The sequence below is a fragment of the Barbus barbus genome (assembly GCF_936440315.1).
Source record: "Barbus barbus genome assembly, chromosome: 29".
NCBI lineage: Eukaryota > Metazoa > Chordata > Actinopteri > Cypriniformes > Cyprinidae > Barbus > Barbus barbus.
In genome coordinates this window covers 25,941,833-25,969,163 of record NC_136757.1, presented here as the reverse complement: position 1 = coordinate 25,969,163, position 27,331 = coordinate 25,941,833, and the positions used below count along the sequence as shown (strand labels likewise).

The following is a 27,331-nucleotide window of genomic DNA, read 5'->3' as shown; positions in this document are numbered from 1 at the left end:
GTGACCAGTATGAGAGAGTGAGAGCGATAACACCAAATTTAACACACCTGCTCCCCATTCACACCTGAGACCTTGTAACACTAACGAGTCACATGACACCGGGGAGAGAAAAAGGCTAATTGGGCCCAATTTGGACATTTTCACTGTGAGAGGTGCACTCACTTTTGTGGCCAGCGGTTTAGACATTAATGGCTGTGTGTTGAGTTATTTTGAGGGGACAGCATATTTACACTGTTATACAAGCTGTACACTCACTACTTTACATTGTAGCAAAGTGTCATTTCTTCAGTGTTGTCACATGAAAAGATATAATAAAATATTTACAAAAATGTGAGGGGTGTACTCACTTCTGTGAGATACTGTATATATATATATATATATATATATATATATATATATATATATATATATATATATATATATACTTTACTTTACTTACTTTTGTCATTTAGCAGACGCTTTTGTCCAAAGCGACTTACAAATAAGAAAAAGTAACTAAAACTAAAAAGTTACAACTCTATAAATACTATCTACCCACATATTTAAGAAAATAAAGAAATTAAATAAAATTAACACATGCATATAACAACAACATTTCAATAATAAACATATCAATGAAAAAATTAAATAAAAAGCTACTACTATCCCTTGCCGGTGTCCCTGCCCGGTGGAGTCGCAGGGTAGAGTCGAATATATATACACACAATTTTCATGTATTGTTCACTCATTTGAAATAAGATAACGCTTTAATGCATTAGGTGGAAAAATATATTTTGTTCGACGTTGAGTATGAATAATGTTCAGAAAATATGATGTGGTCGTGCAGTCCCATTTCAATTGCACGAGCTGCTGTCAATACAGCGCTGTGTCGGGGTGCGCATGCGCAGAACAACTGAAGCGAATGTGCGTGAGGTTGTGACAGCTGTCCCGATGATATCGATGAACGGTGAGAGTGTTTTCATTAAAAAAAAGCCAAACAGCCCTAACTATGTTAGTGTCTGTGGATGTATTATGTGTATTGAGGATAAATACAACAATGCCGGCTCGTCGGAGGGTTAAAATGACGCTTGTTTTGATGACTAACGTTAGAGCCCGTGTTAGCGGTAAAGCTAAGCGTGAGCACGTTTATGTTTGGATTCACACTGATTGATTGAATTATTCGGGTGGTTATTAATAAATGCATGGGATTCATAGAGTCATATAGGCTGTTAACGATGTGAAATCCTCGATTTGTTGGTGGATTGTCCTCCATTAGTTGCTCATGTATAGTGAATTGGGGGTGGGGGTGCCTATAACAGCATGTCTAATATGTATTATGTTATATGATATTCTCTCTGATGCATGCCAGTATCCAGCAGCGACAGCAGCCTTCCCCAGAACAGCTACGGCAAAAAGCAGAAGAAGAAAAACAAGAAGCACCGCAAAGCAGCAGCAGCAGCAGCAGTGGAGATCTCTAGTTTGGAGCTGGGGTGAGTGTGTCTAACTGGGCAGGATCCAGATCTGGGTTTCTACTCTGTGAGATGCTGCTAAAAATATATAGGAGGGTGGCCATGGGAGTCACTTCTCCAGATAAGCATATTGACTCATGGCCCTCCCTCCCAGTCCATGCATGTGGGACCTATTTTAACTGGAAAAATCATAACAATATACATTATTGTACATACGTGCATCATGGATAGGAACCACAGATTGTGCACAGATATTATCCTAAATTCTGATTTTCCCACATTTATTCATTTAGTACACACTGAACTTTAGTAAAAATGAATATGGTCAAATAAGAAGAAATGCAAGTGATTAAATTACATTAGCAGTGCCGTGCTTCCCCTACATAAATATCCCATGCATAAATATCAGCTTTCATTACTGTTTGTCATGTAACACAGGCATCAAATGACACGCTTTTAATGTTGCACTAAAATTGTCAGTAATTTTCATGAATATTAAATAATTTGTTGTTTTTATGCTATTTTATTGATAGAGAAATATCAGATTGATTATTCAGACAGTATTAAGATATAACTGTGTGAGTCAATCTTGAGGAAAATGAATTTTTTTTTTTAAATATGTTAATTTATTTTGAGTAAATATTGTGTGAATATGCATTTTTGTTTTCCAAAAATTATTAGGAGTCAGAAAAATGTGCAGTATCCAATCAGTAGTGAGTCAAAGGAATCCAGTTAGTGAACTAATTATCAAAACAAACCCCTAAAAAAGCACTGTCAGCACTGTCATCCTAAACCAGTCTAAAGACAATGCAATGTTTGCTAAGGTCAGACTGATATGTTGATGGAAATTATGAAAATATGAAAAACTGACGCATAATTTCTTCCCTGAGGTTAGAAAAAAAAGAGAGGATTTAGATTTTATATGTAAATATTATATATTATATTATATTAAAATAAAATTTTATTTTATAATTTTTCCATTTTTTTATTTATATGTGACTAATAATAAATGTGCTACATGCCTAAAAATTAAGTAACTAAATATAGAAAAAAATATTATTATTATAAATGTGACCATGGACCACAAAACCAGTCATAAGGGTCAATTTTGTGAAATTGAGATTTATACATCATCTGAAACCTGAATAAAATAAGCTTTCCATTGATGTATAGTTTATTAGGATAGGACAAAATATTGAGAAAATCGCCTTTAAAGTGGTCCAAATGAAGTTCTTAGCAATGCATATTACTAATCAAAAATTTCAAAAGTTTTGATATATTTACGGAAGGAAATTGACTAAATATCTTAATGGAACATGATCTTTACTCAATATCCTAATGATTTTTGGCATAAAAGAATGGCATTTACAGTATATTGTTGGCTATTGCTACAAATATACCTGTGCTACTTATGACTGGTTTTGTGCTCCAGGGTCACATACACTGAACAAAATTATAAACGCAACACTTTTGTTTTTGCCCCCATTTTTCATGAGCTGAACTCAAAGATCTAAGACTTTTTCTATGTACACAAAAAGCCTATTTCTCTCAAATATTGTTCACAAATCTGTCTAAATCTGTGTTAGTGAGCACTTCTCCTTTTGCCGAGATAATCAATCCACCTCACAGGTGTGGCATGTCAAGATGCTGATTAGACTGCATGGTTATTGCACAGGTGTTCCTTAGGCAGGCCACAATAAAAGTGGGGTGGTGATGGCGCAGTGGATAAGACACATGCCTTTGTTGTGAGAGACCCGGGTTCGAATCCACTGTGAGACACCAATGTGTCCCTGAGCAAGACACTTAACCCCTAGTTGCTCCAGAGGCATGCGACCTCTGACATATATAGCAATTGTAAGTCACTTTGGATAAAAGCGTCAGCTAAATGAATAAAATGTAAATGTAAAAGGCCATTCTAAAATGTGCAGTTTTACTGTATTGGGGGGGTCCGGGGTGGCCCGAAAACCAGTCAGTATCCACTCCTCTTCAATGGCTATGCGAAGTTGGCGAATATTGGCAGGGACTGGAACACGCTGTCATATACGCCGATCCAGAGCATCCCAAACATGCTCAATGGGTGACATGTCCGGTAAGTATGCTGGCCATGCAAGAACTGGGATGTTTTCAGCTTCCAGGAATTGTGTACAGATCCTTGCAACATAGGGCCGTGCATTATCATGCTGCAACATGAGGTGATGATCGTGGATGAATGGCACAACAATGGGCCTCAGGATCTCGTCACGGTATCAAATGCCATCAATAAAATGCACCTGTGTTCGTTGTCCATAACATACGCCTGCCCATACCATAACCCCACCGCCACCATGGGCCACTCGATCCACAACGTTGACATCAGCAAACCGCTCACCCACACGACGCCATACACACTGTCTGCCATCTGCCCTGTACAGTGGAAACTGGGATTCATCCATGAAGAGAACACCTCTCCCTGCCAGATGCCATCGAATGTGAGCATTGCCCTCTCAAGTCGGTTACGACGACAAACTGCAGTCAGGTCGAGACCCCGATGAGGACGACGAGCATGCAGATGAGCTTCCCTGAGATGGTTTCTGACAGTTTGTGCAGAAATTCTTTGGTTATGCAAACCGATTGTTGCAGCAGCTGTCCAGGTGGCTGGTCTCAGATGATCGCTGGATGTGGAGGTCCTGGGCTGGTGTGGTTACGCGTGGTCTGCGGTCGTGAGGCCGGTTGGATGTACTGCCAAATTCTCTGAAACGCCTTTGGAGATGGCTTATGGTAGAGAAATGATCATTCAATTCACGGGCAACAGCTCTGGTGGACACTCCTGCAGTCTGCATGCCAATTGCACACTCCCTCAAAACTTGTGACATCTGTGACATTGTGCTGTGTGATAAACTGTACATTTTAGAGTGGCCTTTTATTGTGGCCAGCCTAAGGCACACCTGTGCAATAATCATGCTGTCTAATCAGCATCTTGATATGCCACACCTGTGAGGTGGATTGATTATCTTGGCAAAGGAGAAGTGCTCACTAACACAGATTTAGACAGATTTGTGAACAATATTTGAGAGAAATAGGCCTTTTGTGTACATAGAAAAAGTCTTAGATCTTTGAGCTCAGCTCATGAAAAATGGGGGCAAAAACAAAAGTGTTGCGTTTATAATTTTGTTCAGTGTATAATCACAATCGGTATGAACTGCATTCTGTGTTCCCAGATGTCTGAATGTTCTTGTGCATTACAGTGTGTGCATAACACATTATATGTTTATGTTAGCCATTCTATTGGCAACCCTGCTCTCTAGATATCAGTGTCAAGAAAAACCCATATTGGTTGGCCACTGTTGCAAACCCCTTTTAGATGTACTTATTGGCCGTTTAATAAAAGCTAGATAGACTGAGACACAGAGCGGCTTTATATTAAGATGGTTCATTGATGTTTTGAATTGCAAAGATGGTTGAAGTCTATGTACTTTGAGTGAAATCATAAGCCCAAGATATGAAAGTCACAGCTGAAGATTGCTTATGAAAAGTAGTAGCTGTTGATTTATTATTTATGGAGTTGTCATCAGTGAATCTTGATTAAAAATAGTAGACAACAAAAGTTGCTGTTGACAACAGACAAATGGCGTTTTGTAGAAGAATGTTCTTTCGCACAGGATTTCAACCAGCAGATGTTGTATTTAAACATCTCTTTTTTCTTTTATTTACTGCTCTACAGACTTCAGATCCCCTCCTCCGATGAACTGTGTCACATCCTCACCATCCACAGATCCGCCACCCCTCCAGAGTCGCCCCCGACACCCCCGTTAAACCTCTCCCAGAGCCCTCCAGACCTGCAGCCTCCGGCCCCCATCCCTCACTCCATTCCCATCACAGTGGTTCCCTCACCCAGCGTCCTCTCGTCTCCAGACACACCTTCCACTTCCATAGCACCTTCACTGGGTCTACCTTTAGATCTCTCCACGACTCCTCCCACTCCACAGGCCCCGGCCAATCAGACGACCCCACCACAAGCTCTGAGCCCTCCCCCTCCAGACTTTTCCCCGCCTCCAGCAGAATTACTCGGGTCAGATGATGAGGAACAAGAGAATCCATCAGATTACTGTAAAGGTAGGATAATTATGATCATAAGAAATTGGTTTTAAGCTAATATTTGCTTTATATCTGATTTTAATTTATCCTTTAATTTATTTTTACTGTGGAAAAATGCATACTGTGATATAAGTCACAGTAATTGATGTGCATCTCATCACAGTTAATTTTGCTGAAGAATTAATAAAATGTAAAAAATATTACATAACCGTTTTATAATGCCTGTTAACTACTTTCCAAATGAAAAGCCCTTTATATCATTTCACAATTTTCTATTTTTATTTAGAACATTATTGATACAAAAAATGAGATTATTCATAAAAAAAAATAAATCTGGTATCACTGCAAAACAGTATTATTCTAGTATTATTTATAAACTTATAGTTTTTATTAATATTTTGAATTATTTTTGTATTTTCAGTTATCTTATTAATTTTAGTATAGTTTTTAGTAATTTTGTTACATGATTGTGTCATTTTTAAGTATTACTATTTAGGTTTAATTTATTTTTATTTAAGTTTTAGTTTTTGTAGTATTATTTCCGATTAGTGATTTCAGTGCAAGGCAGCATTTAAATATTATCGTTTAGTTTACATTTTTCATCTAATAGTAATATTTTGTTTCATATTTATTTCAGTTAAAGAAAATGTTTTTAAAAGTGTTAACGATAATAACCCTGCAAACCAGCTTCATTTAATGAAACAAAATATTTAGAGCAGTATGTTATTGCAAAACAAATAGGTCTGTCTCCTGAATTCTGATCTGATGACCTACATTTGAAGCTGCTGTGCTATGTGTATATATAGCAGCAATAGTGACTGATAACGACTGATTAAATGTACGTTATGTAACAATATTTGATTTTTTCAGGAGGGTATTATCCAGTGAAGATTGGAGACCTGTTTAATGGCAGATATCATGTGGTCAGGAAACTGGGATGGGGTCATTTCTCCACTGTATGGCTGTGCTGGGATCTACAGTGAGTACTTTACATGCTGCGATGTACATTAATCCTAATCCCTGAGATTAAACTGCTGGAACTAGATGCACAATCTCTAAATATTGAGATGTAAACCGATGTCAGTTTATGGATAGTCAGCCAGATAGTCATGTATGGATTGGACCGTATGAATTCAACATTATATGACATTTGTCTTATAGGCGGAAACGGTTTGTGGCACTGAAAGTGGTTAAAAGTGCCCAGCACTACACGGAGACTGCACTGGACGAGATTAAACTACTGAGATGTGTAAGTCTAAGGACTGAATACATTAGCATTTTTTATTAAAAATTTTATATATGTAAAATATATAAATTTATATAATATAAATTTCATATATATATATATATACACAGTATATCCTGACAGAATTTTTCCTCAGGTGCGAGACAGCGACCCCACAGACCCCAAACGAGAGAGGATAGTTCAGCTCATTGATGACTTTAAAATTTCTGGTGTCAATGGTGTTCGTATCCTTTACTGCTTGCATCACATGCTCATGTTTTTGCACCTCTGTTATACGTCACATCTGACGTTTCATCTGTGAAGTCAATATTGACCCTCATTTACATTTTAATACGTTCTTGTTCTTATTGTGCACAATTAGTGATTTAAAAAAGACTTTTTAAAAAATATTTAATCAGAATGTAACAAGTCTCCACCTCGGTTTTTAGGTGAATACTGTTTTGTTATTCAAATTTGAATTTTCTTGGTCTGTTTCTTTTTTCTAGGGCCCTATGAATGCCATTTTCCTCCCCTAAAATTTAATAAAAAAATTTCACTTATTTTTTTTCTACATTTCCATTTTAATGGGTTCATTAATTTTAATAATAAAAAGCTTGTCCAATCAATGTAATAAAACTTTTTATTAATAAATAAACTGTTTATTAATAAAACAATTTAATCAATCTTTTAAAATGCAGTCAAATGCGAATATATCAATATCTTTGCACAGAACATTTTCTTTTTTTAAATACTTTTTTTTTTTTTTTTTTTTTAAGTACTGCACAAATTGCATTTTTAAAATGTATTTTTATAATAAATAGTAATATATTTCTGTCATAATTTCTTCAGGTTGAAGAATATTTATTTTGGTGGTTTATTGTGAGTTTCTGTGTGTATTTAACAATTGTGTTTTTTTATCAAATGAAATGGTGAAAAACACCATGAGAATTACCACCAATTGAGTATCTATGCCAGACGAAACTTCGCCGCTCACTTGCTTTGGGACATGTAGAACATGCTGACATATTTCAGTAGCTGTCTTTTTGTGGTTATTAATCACAGACTATGTCCTTGACTCCTTGACCTCTCAGATGTGTGTATGGTACTAGAGGTGCTCGGTCACCAGCTGTTGAAATGGATCATCAAATCCAACTACATGGGTTTGCCTATGGTCTGTGTGAAGAGCATTCTTAGACAGGTGGGTCTGTTTTACATCCATATTGACATAACAAATGTCCAGTCAAATAGGAACAGCAATTTCTCAGACTTGTTTTACCAGTTTAGTGTATACACATTGCAGCTCCATCAAAAGCATGGGACTGATTCATACGTGTCTTATTTCTCTCCTTCAGGTTCTCGAGGGCTTGGATTACTTGCACACAAAATGCAAGATCATCCATACAGACATAAAGCCAGAGAATATCCTGCTGGATGTGAATGAGTTGTATGTGAGACGACTGGCGGCAGAGGCCACGTTATGGCAGAAGGCAGGAGCTCCGCCCCCTTCTGGCTCCTCCGGTACAGTTCTTTATTTTTAAGTGTGTGACTCACATCAGGCTCACCTAAAACTCACCTTAATATCACGTGAGACTTACATAACACTTCCTTCAGACTCATGTATGACTCATTTAATGCTTGCATAATAAATACATTCAATATTAAATAGACCATATATAAAGAAACATTATCATCAAATAAAGTAATGAACAGCATACAATGAAATAAACCAGGGATACTCAAAGTCAGGTCTACTGCACATCAGTGAGACTATGAGTGGTCCGCCACTGCAATCCAGAGTTATTTAGAAAGTCAGTTGTGTGTCTGTGCAGACTAAACCACATCACTCCCACTATAATCAAGCTGTCTGAACGCTTTTAATGGGAGCTTTCTAGTTTTATCTCACTACTGCTCTTTTCCAATCTTGATCGTTGTAATGCAGTTCATTTTGTTGCTTACAGTGTGAAACATACATTTAGATTACAATTAATTGTTTTAATTATTTGCTTATTATTAATAGTTTTTTTTTTCTTTAATGTGTAACCGGACTGAGTTTGCCTTCATCTGTGTTTCATTGTTTTTATAAACCTCTTAATCTAATATATAAGCATCGTTCTTGACTTTGCACATGATCTATAGTGAATTTGATATGAATATCTTTACATGATGTGAATTAAATAGTTGCAAGCGCATTTATGAATTTATTTAAATTAAGTCAGCATTAAATGAGAGTGCACCTTACCTATTTTCGTTTTTGATATTCCTGTGAATTGTTTGCATGTTTAAGTTTTTAAATACTTTTGACCTTGTAATTTTGGTCAGGCTTCTGTCTGGCGAAGTATCTCAGACTTGTCCAAAATGTAGTCCTTTTAAAACCAGACCCTTTTTTACAATTATCTTCAAGCTCTCATTCAGATCTGCCTATAGATCTGTATACGATCCGTGTCCAGTCAACAACCGATGGATAGAGCCAAGTCTCTGCTCTAGAGAAGTGACGAACGTGGAAACAGAGAGGAGAGAGCAAAACAAAACAAAAGTACAAAAAGAGGAAGTGTGGAGCACTATTTATGATGATGGCTTCAAAAACTCGACCCCCATTCACTGCCGTTATAAAGCTTGGAAGAGCCAGGAGTCAGGATGTTTTTGAATATAACTCTGATTGTATTCGTCTGAAAGAAGAAAGTCATATACTACTAGGATGGCTTGAGGGTCAGTAAATCATGGGGTAATTTTCATTTCTGGGTGAACTCTCCCTTTAATGACAGCTTTGATTAAATATTTGAGGCTGGTTTAACATAGGTTTGGTTTATACTTTAGTCAATACTTGAACCAAATGAATATCAAGGATTGCCTGGTTATTTATTCACAGGCTTCTGTACACCCTGGATTTTCTAAAAGTGTCCCATGACTGATATGATTTGAGTATCCCTGGAGTGAATGATAACAACACACAAAAAAAAATTTTGACCTAACAATTAGTTGACATCTAATGATCAGCTGTGCTTTGCTTTTTCAGGTTTAAAACAAGCCACAACTGAATTTCATTATTGTTTGTTAATGATTAGTAGCTGTAGCCCTACATACAGCTTTTCAACAGCAGTGAGTGTCCGTATTTTTTCAAATCTGATTTGCCTTCCTGTGGATGTTAGCTGAAGCACAGTTGTTTTATCCTCAGTAATTGAGTCCAGGTCATAGAATTAGGGGTACTTTTCAAGTGAATTAGTTTTTTTTAGGTTTCAAAGGTAAGAAAGCAAATAAAAAGTCATTTGGGTGTGCTTTTAACTTTGAATCAACTACAAATGTGCCATTAAATTGATCTGCATGCTGGTCGTCATTTCTCCTCTGCTTCTGTGGTGAATATGCCAATCATTTCTCATTTATTCTGTCGTCTGTTTGGTTTCTAATCTTTTCTTTCTCTGTTTTCTTTTTATTTTAAATTATTATAATTATTATCATTGTGGTTTTCCCTTCCCTCTTTCCTCTTCTGTTCTGATGGCAGTTAGCACGGCCCCAAGGGAAAAACAGGTACGTTCAGAGTTGTGCCTGCTGAAATACAGAGAGGATGTAGTTTGTCCTGGTGACACATGACTGTTTTAATCTGCCTGCTGTACCCTAACCCACCCTTGCCTATGTAGATATACGGGCATGAACCTCTGGGAAAGGGGCGAATCTCCACGACCGGGGTCAGATCCACTGATCTGGGAAAAGACAATGCAACCTATGCTCTCAAAATATGCTCTGATTTCCATAAGAATGCACCGTTTTGGCTGAGAACTGATCATATGGCGGTTTTATAAAAGTGTAAACACACAGAGTATATGTTTAAATGCTCTGTGCATGAAGAAAACATTTCTTTCGGTTTGCCCAAGTCAGTGGATTTGGTCTTGACGCTCTTTGCCGTCCCACAGATGTGTTGATTTTACACGGTTAACTGTTCACTAACAATATTAGACCTTTCAGAGGTGTTTACATGCTGGAGCATTAAACCAGCTAGCTAACGTTCCTCATCTGATCATTCTGCAATTCGATTAATTTTCCTCTTTTATTCTTTAAAAGAAAAGTTAAAAGTGACTATTCTAGAAGTGAGAAAAGAGCAGTGCAGTAAGCTGTTCTCAGACAGGAGCATTATCTTTTCTCACGTCATGACAGCCAGACAGAGATCCGCTGCGTTCCCGCTGCCTGTATTCTGCTTTTCTTATTTCAGCCACCACCTCTGCATGGTTCAGAGTGATTTCACGAATTACTGTCACATTTTCCTCTCTTCTGAATATAAATGAGATGAATGGCGAAAAGCAAGGCTGTCTCCACCGCTGAGATGAGAAAAGAAATGTTGAAAAGAATAAGATATCTCAAAATTATTAGCTTTGGATGGTGTTATATTATTGGAAGTTATTGCATTTTTAAGACCAAAACAGATATTGAGTTTAAAGTCTTTTAATTTTTGTTTTATTTCTTGTTGTAGCATATGTATAAATATTTTAACGTTAATAATAATAATACTATAATATTCAGATAAAATAATACTAAAATAAGAAATAAATGAATTTTTATTTTTTGTTTTGCTCCGTTTTAAATACTAGGCTACTGATTTCATTCTTGATGATTGGCTTTTACATAAGTTTAAGAATACAATATTTTTTCTGCATGTCTCATCTCAATTTCTTATTATTGTTAATGAATTATTACAACAAAATATATTGAAAATGATAAACACGATTAAAACTTTTTTTTTAAACTTGTGTCTTTTAATCTTGTTAGACTTCAGATTTCTTAAATAAATGGCTGCTACCTAAAGAAATTACTTTTTAAAAAGTGTAATTATCCAAAATAATTATCTCCAGTGTTTTTACTGCTTGACTCATCTCAACATGTTTTAGGTCGGCTAAACTGCTTTTCACCTTCTTTATTATGGCATATTTTAATTTAGTTAATCTTAGTCATTGTGATTACTTCTGTGCATCACCACCTTTTTAATCTTTTCACCTGTAAATGTTCTGATGTGTGCAACAATTGCTAATTAATATCATAAATGATTTAAAAGGTTTGTAACTTCTGAGTGATTGAATCCTCTGTTTGTATTATAGAAAGCATTACTCCTGTTTTCTTCAGACTGTGAGCAGTATCCGTAACAGATGGTATTGCATGCTCCTTTCTGACCCCTTTAGATTACAGTGACCCAGTTTATTTGATATACAGTAACAGAGCATAAGGCCTAGAATACAGTTGAGTACCTCTGATAAATTTATATCTGCACCTACAGCAAGAAGTCCCATTTATGTGTCGCAGCAGTAGTTTTACAGACAGCACCAGACGCAGAGGTTCATCAGGTCAGTCCTGTAAGACTGGGCTCAGTAGAGCGGATGTGTCACGGCTCGACCAGACAACAGACACGGCAACAGAGCTGACATCCCAAAATAGTCCCAGAGCTGGAAATGGCGCAGGGGTGTCAGATATCCGACGTGGCAGAATTCACTTTATGCTGTGTCAGTGTGAGCTTAGAGTATCAAAAATGAGCAAATGATTTAGAAAGGATCCCTGGACAACATGTCATGAAAATCATGATTAATTCACAGTGCTTGGCTTTTGTAACTAAATAAAATAACCCCTCTGCATGCCATTGCTGACAACTGTGCCTAAGGTTGGCGACCCATGAAAAGACTTATTTCAGTGACAGTTCCCCTGGAGTAACTTGAGGTGAAGTGTTTAGGTCAAGGACACAGTGGTGATTTACTTTTTTGTTGAGTTTGAACCAGCAACCTTGTTAAAGGAATAGGTAACCCAAAAATATTCTCACCCTCAGGCCATCCAAGATATAGATTAGTTTGTTTCTGCATCAGAAAAGGTTTAGCTTTTCGTCACTTGCTGACCAGCGGATCCTCTCCAGTGAATGGGTGCCATCAGAATGAGTCCAAACAACTGAATAAAACACTACAATAATCCACACAACTCCAATCCATCAATTTATGTCTTGTGAAGTGAGAAAAGCTGCATGTTTGTAAGAAAACCCATCATTTAGACGTTTTAACTTCAAACCGTCACTTCTGGCCAAAATACCAGTCCGTAATTTATAATAATGCTTCCTTCAGTGAAAAAGTCCATCCACTTTTGTCCTCTCACATCCTCTGACATATTTGTTTTGTACTGTTTTCACTTGTAAATGATGCTTGATCTGTGCATATTTCTCTCCTGATTCAGAAAATGTAAAAGTTTCACTGGAAAAAGCAATGTTATGGATTATAGACTCATAAGCAATGGTTTGAAGTTAAAAACGTCTTAAAAATGGATTATTGTGATGTTTTTATCAGCTGTTTGGACTCTTATTCTGACGGCACCCATTCACTGCAGAGGATCCATTGGTGAGCAAGTCGTGTTATGCAAAATTTCTCTAAATCTATTTTGATGAAGAAACAAACTCATCTACATATTAAATGGACTGAGAGTGAGTAAATATTCAGCAAATTTTCATTTTGGGGTGAACTGTTCCATTAACCACATGATGCATTCTGTTTGAGAACATATTAACCATTATAAGTGTGAGATTAGTTTGCTCTTGCAAACATAATCATAATTGCACAGGTTGATCAGCTAACATTTTTGAAATTAGCTTGGTTTAAAAAAAACAAAAACCAAGAAATGTTAAACTTAAAACTTTCTGCCCATGTGTGTTTGTGTCTAGACGGGTAAATTATCAAAGAATAAGAAGAAGAAGTTGAAGAGGAAAGCCAAACGGCACCAGCGTCTGTTGGACGAGAGGCTGTTGGACCTGCAAAGGATGGAGGAGTTGGATGGAGTTTTGCCGCCGGATGCTTCTGGAAACACACGAGCGCTCTGGAGGCTCAGTGAGGACGGAGAGGATGACCACAAACACGCACAAAGTGAGATACATTTATATATATATTTTCAGCATGCACAAGAGAATTTAATTAAATTGAATCATTCTTTCGAATGATTCTTTTGAACTAATTTGCAAAAAGTGTTGATTTACTTGAATGAAGGACGGCTTTGTTAGCTGAGGTACTGAAATATATTATTACTTCAAAAATGAGGCTTTGTAAAATACCTTGTGGGGAATTCTGTGAGCTATTGAAAGATTATGTACAATATATGGAGGAAAAAACATAAGATTAATGTGTCAAATTAGTTCCATTTGTTTTCGTCTATATTTCAAGCCAGAAAATAATGAGACATCCATTATGCACATCTCCTCTTGCTCCTGAGTGTAGAAAACATCACTCCGATGTCTCAGAGCGAGCAACAAATCTTTTACTCAAGTGCCAAAGTGTTTTCGTTTCTGAAAACAGTATTACTCAGCATTAATGGCCATCAAATGGAAATCTAATTAATGAACTGACTTAATGAACCATTTACACATGCAAAATGACATGTAGAACATTAAGATGAATTTTAGGGAGAATGAAGCTTTGTACATGCGAGTGATTTATGCAAAAAAACAGAAGCTGCATCAATCTTTCTTCAATTTTTTTTTTTTTTTTTAATTTTAGTTATCTTTAGTTGTATATGTGGAAAATAGGCTCTCTCAAAATTTAGTGGCCTACAGGTAATTTTCATCACTATTTAGATTATGGAATTGTATTTATTTATTTACATTTTTTAGCCAAAATAAATAGTTTTACCAAAAAAAAAGAGTTTTTTTTTTGTTTTGTTAGTGTGATCTCTATATCTCAACAATTTCTTATCTATTAATCACCAATGACTAGAAAAGCCTTGGTATTTTATTGGTCAGAATGTGTGATTTGAGGTGAGGGTTAAATATAATTATGCTTGCAGACATTTTTTGTTACAACTCATAGTTTTTGGACCTAAGGGCAATGAAGAGGTGAATGATCTACAGATTTTTGTGCTTGTTTATTGGTCTGTGTGCTACATGGATGTTTTTGATGCAGTGCATCTCATTAATGTTTCAGCCTTTTGTTGCGTTTTAAGATGCTGTGTCAAGATGCTATCTTTTTTTTATATATATTTATATATACACATCTCAAGACCCCTGTGTTGAGTTTCATTCTATTGAGTCTGACAGTTTTTGAACACAAGAACATTCCTGAATGAATCTATAATTAAAATATTGACAAATTAAAGATTTTTCTAGATTTAACATTGTAAAGTCAGTTTCATGAAAGCTCCCTGATTAAACTTATGACAATATGGTGATATGACCAAAATCTTTCCCAGGATATGAACAATTTTCAAGCACAGTAAGGATAGACATCACAATATCTGAAATTTGTCTTGTCTCTATTGTTATGTTTCCATCACTGTTTCGAAGTATCGTACATTTTGAAGTATCGCAGCAAAAATGAAAAAAAATCCCTTTGCAAAAAAAGTTTTCTCTGATTAGGAGGTTTCTGACTTGTGTGAAAAAGAGTTAAAGGATTAGTTCACTTTTAAAAAAACTTTTGCTGATAATTTACTCAGCCCCATGTCATCCAAGATGTCCATGTCTTTCTTTCTTCAGTCGAAAAGAAATTAAGGTTTTTGATGAAAACATTTCTCCATATAATGGACTTCAATGGGACCCAAACGGTTCAATGTCCAAATGACAGTTTCAGTGCAGCTTCAAAGGGCTTTAAACGATACCAGACGATGAATAAGGGTCTTATCTAGCGAAACGATCGGTCATTTCAAAAATAAATAAAAAAGTTTTTAAGTTTTATAAGCACAAATGCTCGCCTTGCTCTGTTCTGTGATGCGCGTTCGTGACGTCACGTAATACGCAATGACGTGGAAAAGGTCACGGTTGACTAAGGCGGAAGTACCGAGTCAGTAGGCTTTTTAATATTAAAACACCCAGGATACGCACACGAAATGGGCATTTTAAACGATAAACTGACACAAAGACATTTGAATATGTGTATATGGTCCTCCTTCCGCACATTTGTAAACACTGACTCGGTACTTCCACCTAAGTCAACCGTGACCTTTTCCACGTCATTACGTGACGTCATGAACGCGCATCACAGAACAGAGCAAGGCGAGCATTTGTGCTTATAAAACTTAAACTTTTTTATTTATTTTTGAAATGACCGATCGTTTCGCTAGATAAGACCCTTATTCATCGTCTGGTATCGTTTAAAGCCCTTTGAAGCTGCACTGAAACTGTCATTTGGACCTTGAACCGTTTGGGTCCCATTGAAGTCCATTATATGGAGAAATGTTTTCATCAAAAACCTTAATTTCTTTTCGACTGAAGAAAGAAAGACATGGACATCTTGGATGACATGGGGGTGAGTAAATTATCAGCAAAAGTTTTTTTAAAAGTGAACTAATCCTTTAATGCGAATTATGGGAGGTGGAAGCGCATGTGCCGAACAAAATCTGACGTAGTAAACATTAAACCCATGACTTAATCGGCTGTTTCTGCTGATGGTGCTTTATTTACTGTTGTTTACTAGGTTACCAATACCACTGGAACAACTTGATGGAAATGCACCTAAATCGCATTTTTTTTTTTTGTTTTCTTTTTTGCAAACTTTGAAAAGATTCTCTTCACGTTCGGATGGAAACCCATCTATTAACAAGATGTTGGGAATTGAATTCAACATCATTGCTTAAATAACTGCTGATTGAATTTGAAAAAGGTTAAAGTCATATCAGAATTTTTTCAACAAATGATATATTCACTTATGACAACCAATCATATTTTCATCCAGAGTCCAATATGTCTGAAGCGTATTATGATGGACTGTGGTGGTTTTAGCTCCTCCAAGATGCTTTAATATTCAGCTGAATCTTAAGAAAAGATTAATGATGTGAGGCCAGATTAAGTTTTAGATTTTAGATAGGCTAAACTTTAAAAAGATTTATAAATTTTGCTTGTATGTATAGATTTATATATTTACTTTTGATATATTTCACTTCTTTCTCATCATTAAAAAAGCCAAGGTAGCTGGCATGGTGCTAAATTATAAACAAACAGACGCTCGCTTAATACGAAATTAATATTTGAATCTCTTAATTACATTTGAACACAGAATAACAAATAATAACAGCTAGATCTAAATCCAGAGGGTGATTTATATAATCATTGTATGTCACCCAGCACAAAAATTGTTCTCTTAAAGCATCAAGTCATTCTAGATATGGCACTGACTTTCTGTAAAGTTGCTTTGAAATCGTGTATTATGAAAACGCTGTATAAATAAATCAAACTTGACTGTCTCTGAAGTATTCAGCACATTTTCCTCATCATTTGTGTCACAGTGAACGGTAACGGACACTCTACAGGAGCTTTGAATAAACACAGTCCAGAATCAGGATCGTCGTGGTTGGAGGAGGGCTGTAACGGCTTCGGACCCCTACGCTTCTCCAGTCCTGGATCGGGCCTGTCTGGCATGTCTGGTTCCATCCTGTCAGCTACCTCTGAGTCGGCTCTGTCCACTCTGTCCGGATACTCCACTGAGCGCTCGCTGCTCTCTCCCAACAGTACGTACTCTGCTGTGAGCTGATGGAAAACAACAAATAGAGTGTCCGGCCTTGGTTCTGGAAGTGTTTTTCCCCACTCGTTATTCCCATAGGGATTATAGAGTCTTTGTTTTATAGTCTTTGAATCACAAACCATGAACCAAACCAACCAGCTATAAGTTAAATCAGCATTACAAACTTTGATTTGAAGCAAAATAATGTTTGAAAATCTGACAAAAAGACAAAAGTGTAAGACTGTGTACTTAACAGGTTTAATAAGAGAAAGAACTGCAATCCCATGAAGCATTTTAAATTGCATAAAGATCCCTTTTCCCATTTACGAGGTTCTGAGAGGTCCAGAAAGTGGTGAACGGAAACTACAACACATCATTTTTCCATTCCTATTTGCCACAGTAGCATAAGAAAAAGGGTTTCTATGAGGGGAAAAAATACTGAGAGATTGATCGTGGTGATCAGAAAAGAGAAAGATGTCAAATTAGCTGTCAATCCATCAGCTGTTATATTAGAAACATACTGCAGCTGTGACTAATTTTCTGTAATTTAATGTAATATAACATGTAGTGTTAAAAAATGTGCATTAAAGTGTTTTAAAAATGGCAATATTAAAACAAGATTAATGATATTAGTAACTGAGACACATCATCAGAGTCTGTGAAATGGGTCAGTCAAATTTAAAACAATCAATAATTATAAAGCAAATCTAGGTACAAATGTGTTTAGAAATAATATATTTGACTTTTGTTGCAAAACATGTATATTATGCATGCAAATATTTAAGTAGTTTGAGAGCATAGAGAGTTTGACTTGATTACGTCATCTGCAGTGCATCATGGGATTGGGTGGCTGCTACAGGGTTCTTTTGGCGTGGTTTGATTGGTAGAGAGTCAAACCTAAAATTCTATTATCTAAAATTTTAAATGCATTTGCAATCTAAATTTACAGAGTGTGTCAAGAAAGTGTTTAGGCATCATAAATGTATATATACTATATTATATCATTAGTAGAGATTTTCTTGCAGAATTATGGATAGTATATTTTTTTCACTTGGATTCTCTGTTGAAAACAGTTTTTGAAAATAAAGTTGAAATAATGTGACTACTGGCTTTAACCAAAGCACATAGCATTGATTAACACATTCATAGTTCACAGTAGGTCTGTTTTTGAAGGTTTATAAGTTATCGCTCAAAATCAGTTCCCCTGTGGAGAAAATAAATGGGATTCTTACTTCTGGAATCCAACCGCTGCTCTCTGTAGGCTTTTTATCTTAAATTAAGTGTCAAATATCTTCTGATTAGCTGTAATTATGTTGCTGAAAATTTCACATCAATGTTAAAATGGTCTGTTTTTTTCCCCCACAGCGTACTCTGCTGCTGATTTCTTAGTGAATCCTCTAGAACCTCAGAACGCAGATAAAATACGTATCAAGATTGCAGACCTTGGCAATGCATGCTGGGTGGTGAGTACAGTGGGTCGATTCCAGCCATTCAGAAAGTGAATTAAGGTGTTCATCAGGTGTTTGAACGCAAAGAGCTGGTGATGTGTGATGTTTACTGATGTCCTCTCCTCCACATCAGCACAAGCACTTTACCGAGGACATCCAGACGCGTCAGTACCGAGCTCTGGAGGTGCTGATCGGAGCCGAGTACGGACCCCCTGCTGACATATGGAGCACGGCGTGTATGGTATGAACTCATTCAGTGTTGATCTAACATCTACTTTTCCATAAAGACGTTGAAAAATGGTCAGGATGTTCATATGTAGGTTTGAGCTTCCTGCTTGTGTGTCATGTGAGAGAGCAGTAATATGATGTGTCTTCACAGGCGTTTGAGTTGGCGACTGGAGACTATCTGTTTGAGCCTCACTCAGGAGAGGACTACACTCGAGATGAAGGTCTGTTCTCTTGGTCTTCTTCCCAAGTTACTTATATTCAGTGACTATAGGTCAATTTTTAAAGACTTGTTTTAATGGGATGAGCCTCTTAAAATAATTAAAATACACAGACTTGTCCTTTTTTTCACTTTTCAAATATATATATATATATTTTTTTGCTTTGCATCAGTCTCAGAACTGTAGGCTTGGTTCATGAATCAAAAAGTTGGGATCAGTATTTACTTTGTTTTTTAAAGAAATTAATATTTTATTCAGCAAGAATGCATTAAATGGATCAAAAGTAACAGTAAAAACATTTATAAGGTTACAAAAGATTTCAATTTCAAATAAATAGTTGTTTTGAACTTTCTATTTATTGAAGACTCTTGAATTTTTTTTAACACTTTCTACAAAAATATGAAGCAGCACAATTGTTTTCAACATTGATAATAATAAGAAATGTTTCTTGAGCAACTTGAGCAAATCAGCGTATTAGAATGATTTCTGAAGGATCATGTGACACTGAAGACTGGAGGAATGATGCTGGAAATTCAGATTTGATCACAGGGATAAATTATATTTAAAATTATATATATATATGTATTATATGAATATATACATGTAAATACATGTACGTATTTTCAAAATATATACTGTATGTGTGTGTATTTATATATACATAATAAATATACAAAGTACAGACACATATATTATGTAAACAAACCTTTATTTTGGATGCGATTAATCGTTTGACAGCACTAATTCAAATCAGTTATTTTAAATTGTAATATTATTTCACAATATTGCTGTTTTTACTGTATTTTTGATCACATAAATGCAGCCTTGGTGAGTGTAAAAAACGTCAAAAACATCCAAACAAAAATGTCCATAGTTTCCATAGTCTAAAAATATGTTTGTGCGATTCTTTTGCATTGTTTTCCAGATCACATAGCTCACATCATTGAGCTGCTGGGTCCCATTCCTCCACACTTCGCCCTGACAGGCAGATACTCCAGAGAGTACTTCAGCCGAAGAGGTGAGAGCTCAGCAAACACTCTTCTTAAAGATTTCCTTCAAAAAATGTGAATCTGGATGTTTAAATTACAGGAGAATGTCAGGATGAGTCTGATGAAGAACATCCCTGAGTCATTTTCCCCTTAAAGGGGTCATATGATGCGATTTCAAGTTTTCCTTTCTCTTTGGAGTGTTACAAGCTGTTCATGCATAGATAAGATCCCTGAAGTTGCAAAGACTGAAGTCTCAAAACCAAAGAGAAATACTTTATCAACGTTAAGACTCTGCCACGCCCTCCTAAAACGGCTCATTTAAACACGCCCCCACATCTCTACGTCACGATGTGGAAATATTTGCGTAATGTTCACGCAAAGAAAGAAGGCTAACCGCAGTAGTGTTGAAGAAGCCGTGTCAGGGAGACGCTGTGTTTCTGTGCGAAAGCAAAAGCACTTTATTTGGCTTTCAGAAAGTAGATGCATTTAGGAATCATTAAGATTACTTACAACAGAACAGCAACACATTTTATGGACGACCGTGACCGTGAACCTAGGAGAGATGATTCTGTCTTTGCTATGACAATCTGCTCCTCTGAATCAGCGACTGTATGTTTTGTTATTAGTTTAAGTATTTGCTATTGACTGTTCAAATGTGGAGTTTTGCGCATCGTGTGAGAGAGACAGAGAGAGAGAGAGAGGGTCACATGACAGTGGAGTCAGCTGTCTTAATCGCGGCTTGTGTGCAAACACAAACGAGCAGGGCCTAAAACTAACTTTTTGCCTCACTTGCCAATAGCCGGTGACCTGATAAAATATACTCGCCAAAAAATGTTTTTAGCAGCCATGAAACTCTTTTTGCAAAAACAGACAGTTATTACTACAATGACTAAACACATCTACAATGTTCTTAATTTGTCCTTTACTTTTGATTTATCTTTTTTTTGTCCTAAAAACGCTGAGATTCTTGTCCTTTGCATGTTTTTGGCAAACGGAGCAGTCCATCGTGTTACGCCCGTTTCACACACACTCAATTTGCAGAACGTATGTGGTGCATATTTTTTTTACTCACCCATGTTAGAGTATTAGAGCAGGGCTATTCGATTAGCTTCATGTGAGGGCTGGATTATCAAACTAAACATTTGAAGGGGTCAAAGGGGGTGGGGGCCGTCCGATCTCTTTCTGGGGGACCTATACATTTAGAAACTAAATTGAAATTTAAAATCTATAAAAGGTTAACATTAGTGCTGTCTGTCAATCGATTTAAAAAAGTAATCACATTTCTCTGTAATTAATCATGATTAATTGCATATTTATATTGTCATAATTTCACATTGAACCTCCAAATTAATGTAGAAACATAAAGATAGTATATTTTTAATGGCATCTTTTTACTATTATTAATGAAGCATTAATGCTCTCTATTAAATGCATTTTCTGTAAGAAATTGCTTGAGAAATTAATGTAAATGTTAAACAATAATGAGCAATAATAAGATGGTATATGTCCCTTATGCCATAATGGTATTTTTTTTATTCTTGAAACAAAAACAAAACAATTATTAATGAATAGAATATGTCTTGATTAATAAGAACTTGATTATGAAGACTGTAGTAATGATGATGAAAATTCAGGTTTGCCAACAGAAATAAATTGCATTCTAAAATGTAGAAAACAGTTATTTTAAACTGTAAAAATATTTCACAATATTACTGTTTTTGCTGTATTTTTGATCAAATAAATGAAGCCTTGGTGCGCAGAAGAGACTTCTTTTTGATCTAAAACTGTTGAGCGGTAGTGTATATAAATACAATTGTGTTCATGTACATTACCACTCAAGTGTTTCATGGAGGTACATTAATTTGCAGTATACAATAACCTGTTAGGTTTATAGACTTAACGGTGGACCATTTTGAGATAAATTAACTATAGTTTTTTGAGCGATCAACATTTAGCTCTCTAACCTTCTATAGATGAACATAACTTTTATAACTATGTCAGATATGTTTTTTCTTTTTCTTTGATCGGACAAACATTCTCCATAATATAGCCTAACTGAAATATACATAATAGGTCTACTTTATCACTTAAACAGAGATAATAGACATTAAAAATATTTATTTGTACACTTTTTATTGATACAGGCGTTCAGTTTTATCATGTCCTCGGTGCAAAGTAATCAACTTACACTAGAAATATAAACCATGAAATGATAAAAAGCTCAAAATATTTTTTAATTATGTTATGGACTAGGCTAAACTTCATCTAATCATACATATAAATCTATGTCTATTATCTCTGTTTAAGTGATAAAGTAGACCTATTATGTATAATTTAAGCAATTTCTATGATGTCTATGTGTTCCAGACTTCAGGCTGTAATTGACTGCAAAGGATTTGCAACCAAGTATTAAAAAGTGAAAGTTTGATTTATGATTATTAGTCTGTCCCATTACTTTTGGTCCCTTAACAAGTGGGAGGCACATATGCAAACTGTTGTAATTCCTACACCGTTCACCTGATTTGGATGTAAATACCCTCAAATTAAAGCTGACAGTTTGCAGTTAAAGCACATCTTGTTCGTTTCATTTGAAATCCATTGTGGGGGTGTATAGAGCCAAAAATGTTAGAATTGTGTCGATGTCCCAATATCTATGGACCTGACTGTATGTGTGTGTATGTATATATATAATATTGGACCACAAAACCAGTCATAAGGCTCAATTTGACTGAGATTTATTTATAATCTGAGATTTAAATCTGAATAAATAAGATGTCTATTGATGTATGGTTTGTTAGGATAGAACAATATTTGGCCGAAATACAACTGTTTGAAAATCTGGAATCTCAAAAAAATCTAAATATTGAGAAAATCGCCTTTAAAGTTGTCCAAAAGTTCTTAGCAATGCATATTACTAATTAAACATTGTTTTGATATTTACGGTAGGAAATTAACAAAATATCTTCATGGAACATGATCTTTACTTAATATCCTAATGTTTTTTGGCTTAATGGAAAAATCAATAATTCTGACCCATACAATGTATTGTTGGCTATTGCTACAAATTTCAAATTCAACATTTCTTTACCTGGATTCACAACTTTCCTTCAGACAGTGCACAGACATTCATAGAAAACAGGCCACCTTGACATTTGCATGCTGTTTCGTCCTCGAGTTTGCATGAGAATGTTTTGACCGAGTGTGTGTGTGTGTGTGTGTGTGTATTTGTATGTAGGTGAATTGAGGCATATCTCCAACCTGAAGCCGTGGGGGCTGTTCGAGGTGTTACTAGAGAAGTACGAGTGGCCACTGGATCAAGCAGCCCAGTTCAGTGACTTCCTGCTCACCATGCTCGAGTTCATCCCGGAGAACCGCGCCACAGCCGCCGAGTCTCTACAGCACCCCTGGATCAACTCCTAATGCGCCGTTTTCCTTGTTCACTGCGTTTGTGTGATCTGCGTCATTTAGGTCCGTCTGATCACTTGGTGCACACATCCACCTTTCAGAGCATAAACTCACTGCTAAGGTAAAACATACTGGAGATACAGTATCTGAGCACAGACCTAGCTAGAACCTCAAACCTATGTTGTTTTTTATATATATATATATTTAAAGAAGCTATGATCTCAGAACATGATGGAGAGAATATGTCTGTAGTCTGAGTTTTCATTGTACGGTCATTTAATTGTGTAGAAGGGTCACATATTTATATGTTAAAATAGTGCCTTGACATGCCATCTGCAAAAACAAAGTAAAAAATTAAATAAAAAAAGCCCCTCACCTTTTTATATTTGTCTGCGAATATGTGTGAGGAATGCTTGTTTGTGAACATACAGAAGACTGTATGAATACTTGACTGAATTCAATAAAGACTTGAGCTCTTAAAACCTGTGTACGGAAGAATAAAGGCTCACTTACAAACACAGACGTCATAATGGAGTATTTTTTTTACAATCTTGATGTACTGTAACAATGGAGTCTGTTTTAACATTGTCAATAATAATGAGAAAAACTATGAAAACTCTGACACTGTTTATTGTTCCAAACATGCATGACTTTTTTTTTTCTTCCACTGACTACAGTAGTTTAGCACAACCTTTACACTATGTTTGAAAAACTCAAATACTAAATTCTAAAATCCAGCACTGTATTTTACTGGTGCTGTGACACTATAGTGACACTAGAGAGCGATAAAGGACTATTGCAGGCATTAACCTACAAGTAATAAATAAGAGATACAGAAAGTCAAAGACCAGTGTCATGGCCAGGCCACAACTAGACCATGAAAATGTACATACATATTTGTGTATGCACAAAAGACCAAACCAGTTACAAATCATACACAAATTGATTTCATTAGACTGTGTACTCCAAACTAAGCATTTATGAAGGAAACCCATGAAAGAGGTCCAGTGAGGAAATCCATCTGTTTTAAAATTAGTCAGATGCCCCATTGTGTGGGTTTCATGAGTTTGTCACCGTTGCGAATACATAAGTATTCAGAGCTGGAGAAGACAGAAAAGCCCTTAAAATGTCTTAAATGAAGAAATTCATCAGTCCTAATACTGCAAGTCCTCTCACTTCTTCCTGCGCACAACCGTCCAGCCATCATCCTCTTCCTCCTGACTTGTGGCCCGAGGAGGAAGATGCTGCTCCTTTACTGCTGCACCGTTGACTGAAGCTTCGAGTGCACCGCCATGACACTCCATAGCCTGAGAAAAACAACCAGACAGAATTCATTAAGGGGACATTTGCTTCTAATGCTGCATAATATACTGTTAAAATTCAAAAACATGTCAGCCAGTACCAAACATTTTTTACCATTAATAAATAAATAAACTACCATTTTTTTTACCATTAATAAATGACACTTTTCTACAATGTAAAGTAGTGAGTGTACAGCTTGTATAACAGTGTAAATTTGCTGTCCCCTCAAAATAATTCAACACACAGCCATTAATGTCTAAACTGCTGGCCACAAAAGTGAGTGCACCTCTAAGTGAAAATGTCCAAATTGGTCCCAATTAGCCTTTTTCTCTCCCCGGTGTCATGTGACTCGTTAGTGTTACAAGGTCTCAGGTGTGAATGAGGAGCAGGTGTGTTAAATTTGGTGTTATCGCTCTCACTCTCTCATACTGGTCACTGGAAGTTCAACATGGCACCTCATGGCAAAGAACTCTCTGAGGATCTGAAAAAAAGAATTGTTGCTCTACATAAAGATGGCGTAGGCTATAAGAAGATTGCCAAGACCCTGAAACTGAGCTGCAGCACGGTGGTCAAGACCATACCGTGGTTTAACAGGACAGGTTCCACTCAGAACAGGCCTCGTCATGGTCGACCAAAGAAGTGGAGTGCACGTGCTCAGCATCATATCCAGAGGTTGTGTTTGGGAAATAGACGTATGAGCGCTGCCAGAATTGCTGCAGAGGTTGAAGGGGTGGGGGGTCAGACTGTCAGTGATCAGACCATACGCCACACACTGCATCAAATTGGTCTGCATGGCTGTCGTCCCAGAAGGAAGCCTCTTCTAAAGATGATGCACAAGAAAGCCCACAGACAGTTTGCTGAAGACAAGCAGACTAAGGATATGGATTACTGGAACCATGTCCTGTGGTCTGATGAAACCAAGATAAACTTATTTGGTTCAGATGGTGTCAAGCGTGTGTGGCGGCAACCAGGTGAGGAGTACAAAGACAAGTGTGTCTTGCCTACAGTCAAGCATGGTGGTGGGAGTGTCATGGTCTGGGGCTGCATGAGTGCTGCCGGCACTGGGGAGCTACAGTTCATTGAGTGAACCATGAATACCAACATGTACTGTGACATACTGAAGCAGAGACTGGGCCGCAGGGGTGTATTCCAACATGATAACGACCCCAAACACACCTCCAAGACGACCACTGCCTTGCTAAAGAAGCTGAGGGTAAAGGTGATGGACTGGCCAAGCATGTCTCCAGACCTAAACCCTATTAAGCATCTGTGAGGCATCCTCAAACGGAAGGTGGAGGAGCGCAAGGTCTCTAACATCCACCAGCTCCGTGATGTCGTCATGGAGGAGTGGAAGAGGACTCCTGTGGCAACCTGTGAAGCTCTTGTGAACTCCATGCCCAAGAGGGTTAAGGCAGTGCTGGAAAATAATGGTGGCCACACAAAATATCGACACTTTGGGCCCAATTTGGACATTTTCACTTAGGGGTGTACTCACTTTTTTATATATACACATAATAAATATACACAGTACACATATATAATGTAAACAAACTTATTTTGGAATGCGATTACTCGTTTGACAGCACTAATAAATATGGAAACACACTAATATACCATACCTCTTCATCTTCACTCTCATCATCATCATCAGCAGCAGCAGGTGAGGCCTTTGCTCTCCCAGCGCTCTTCTTCTGAATCAGCTGCTTGATCTGCTCTCTGACCTCCGTCAGTCTGTCCTGCTGACACTGCTGGAACATCTCACACACCTTCTGCGCCACCTGAGCGACAGTTACACACACACACACAGACTCAGCTCGCCAACTGTAAATACCTCCGATTAATATCTACTCAAAGACAAAGCAAACCTGCGGCAAGCTGCCGTCATCCACCACCGTGTCAAACTCGTTGTTCATCAGGTCAGAGATGAACTCCTCCACCTCGTCCTGCTGCAGCTCATCTGTGAGGAGGAGGCACAACTGGGTTTGCTGTGAACATCAGAAGATCTACACAGCTATAGTGAATGATTCACCGGCTCTGACCGTTATCCATGAAATACTGCTGCAGCGCGTCCACCATCCACTCCGCTTTCTGCTGACTGTACGCGCCTCCGAACCCATTATCCACCGCGATCTGCGAGAAAACACTCAAAGCTACAAATCACAACATCAGCAACTGTTCAAGATCCAACAGAGCTGTGCATCTGGACACATGGTCGTGACAAGACAGAACTTTAAGAGTTAGATGGAGTATATAAACGTGTTTACACTTGACAACGCTAACCAGGTAGCAGTCTGGTTTCTGAATTCAAACTAAAGCTTGCTTAATATATATGACACTATTCTGCGAAATATACATTTTTCAGAATAGAATGTAATAAATGCACTAACTTGTAGCACCGGCCACATTTCCAAAACAGCCCGAACTGCTTCACCGAACAATTCACGTGTAGAAGATGTGAGCGGCGCCATCTTGAAAACCAACAGACCTGAAGAGTCGATCACAGAACTCACAGGGAAAGCTGAAGATGCACCAGGAAAAATAATCACAGAAATCGCACAAACAAC

General features: G+C 36.9%; 2 protein-coding genes across 2 annotated transcripts; one reads left to right on the top strand and one right to left on the bottom strand.

Annotated features, from left to right (window-relative positions):
- Positions 1 to 887: 887 nt before the first annotated feature.
- On the top strand, positions 888 to 24,077 carry LOC306849006 (SRSF protein kinase 3-like). Its single transcript, XM_079383831.1, has 16 exons — positions 888 to 946; positions 1,349 to 1,469; positions 5,149 to 5,540; positions 6,393 to 6,501; positions 6,684 to 6,771; positions 6,905 to 6,992; positions 7,839 to 7,945; positions 8,100 to 8,265; positions 10,244 to 10,269; positions 13,421 to 13,619; positions 16,963 to 17,184; positions 18,543 to 18,640; positions 18,759 to 18,866; positions 19,005 to 19,074; positions 19,997 to 20,089; positions 23,296 to 24,077. Exons 1-16 carry the CDS (start codon positions 931 to 933, stop codon positions 23,478 to 23,480), a joined length of 2,088 nt encoding a protein of 695 aa, XP_079239957.1. The 5' UTR covers positions 888 to 930; the 3' UTR covers positions 23,481 to 24,077.
- LOC306849008 (pre-rRNA-processing protein TSR2 homolog) lies at positions 23,728 to 27,269 on the bottom strand. Its single transcript, XM_079383834.1, has 5 exons — positions 27,155 to 27,269; positions 26,807 to 26,897; positions 26,633 to 26,724; positions 26,387 to 26,545; positions 23,728 to 24,772 (listed from the first exon to the last, which is right to left on the bottom strand). The coding sequence occupies exons 1-5, from the start codon at positions 27,233 to 27,235 to the stop codon at positions 24,638 to 24,640; spliced, it is 558 nt and encodes a 185-aa protein (XP_079239960.1). The 5' UTR covers positions 27,236 to 27,269; the 3' UTR covers positions 23,728 to 24,637.
- Positions 27,270 to 27,331: the final 62 nt, after the last annotated feature.

Excerpts from the sequence above, each read along its gene's own strand:
- LOC306849006 (XM_079383831.1), top strand. Across the intron at positions 8,266-10,243 it reads GCCCCCTTCTGGCTCCTCCG|TTAGCACGGCCCCAAGGGAA; the intron begins GTACAGTTCTTT and ends TTCTGATGGCAG. Across the intron at positions 18,641-18,758 it reads TTGGCAATGCATGCTGGGTG|CACAAGCACTTTACCGAGGA; the intron begins GTGAGTACAGTG and ends CCTCCACATCAG.
- LOC306849008 (XM_079383834.1), bottom strand. The coding sequence starts at position 27,235 with ATGGCGCCGCTCACATCTTCTACACGTGAATTGTTCGGTGAAGCAGTT. Across the intron at positions 26,898-27,154 it reads AAATGTGGCCGGTGCTACAA|ATCGCGGTGGATAATGGGTT; the intron begins GTTAGTGCATTT and ends GTTTTCTCGCAG. Across the intron at positions 26,546-26,632 it reads ATGACGGCAGCTTGCCGCAG|GTGGCGCAGAAGGTGTGTGA; the intron begins GTTTGCTTTGTC and ends ACTGTCGCTCAG.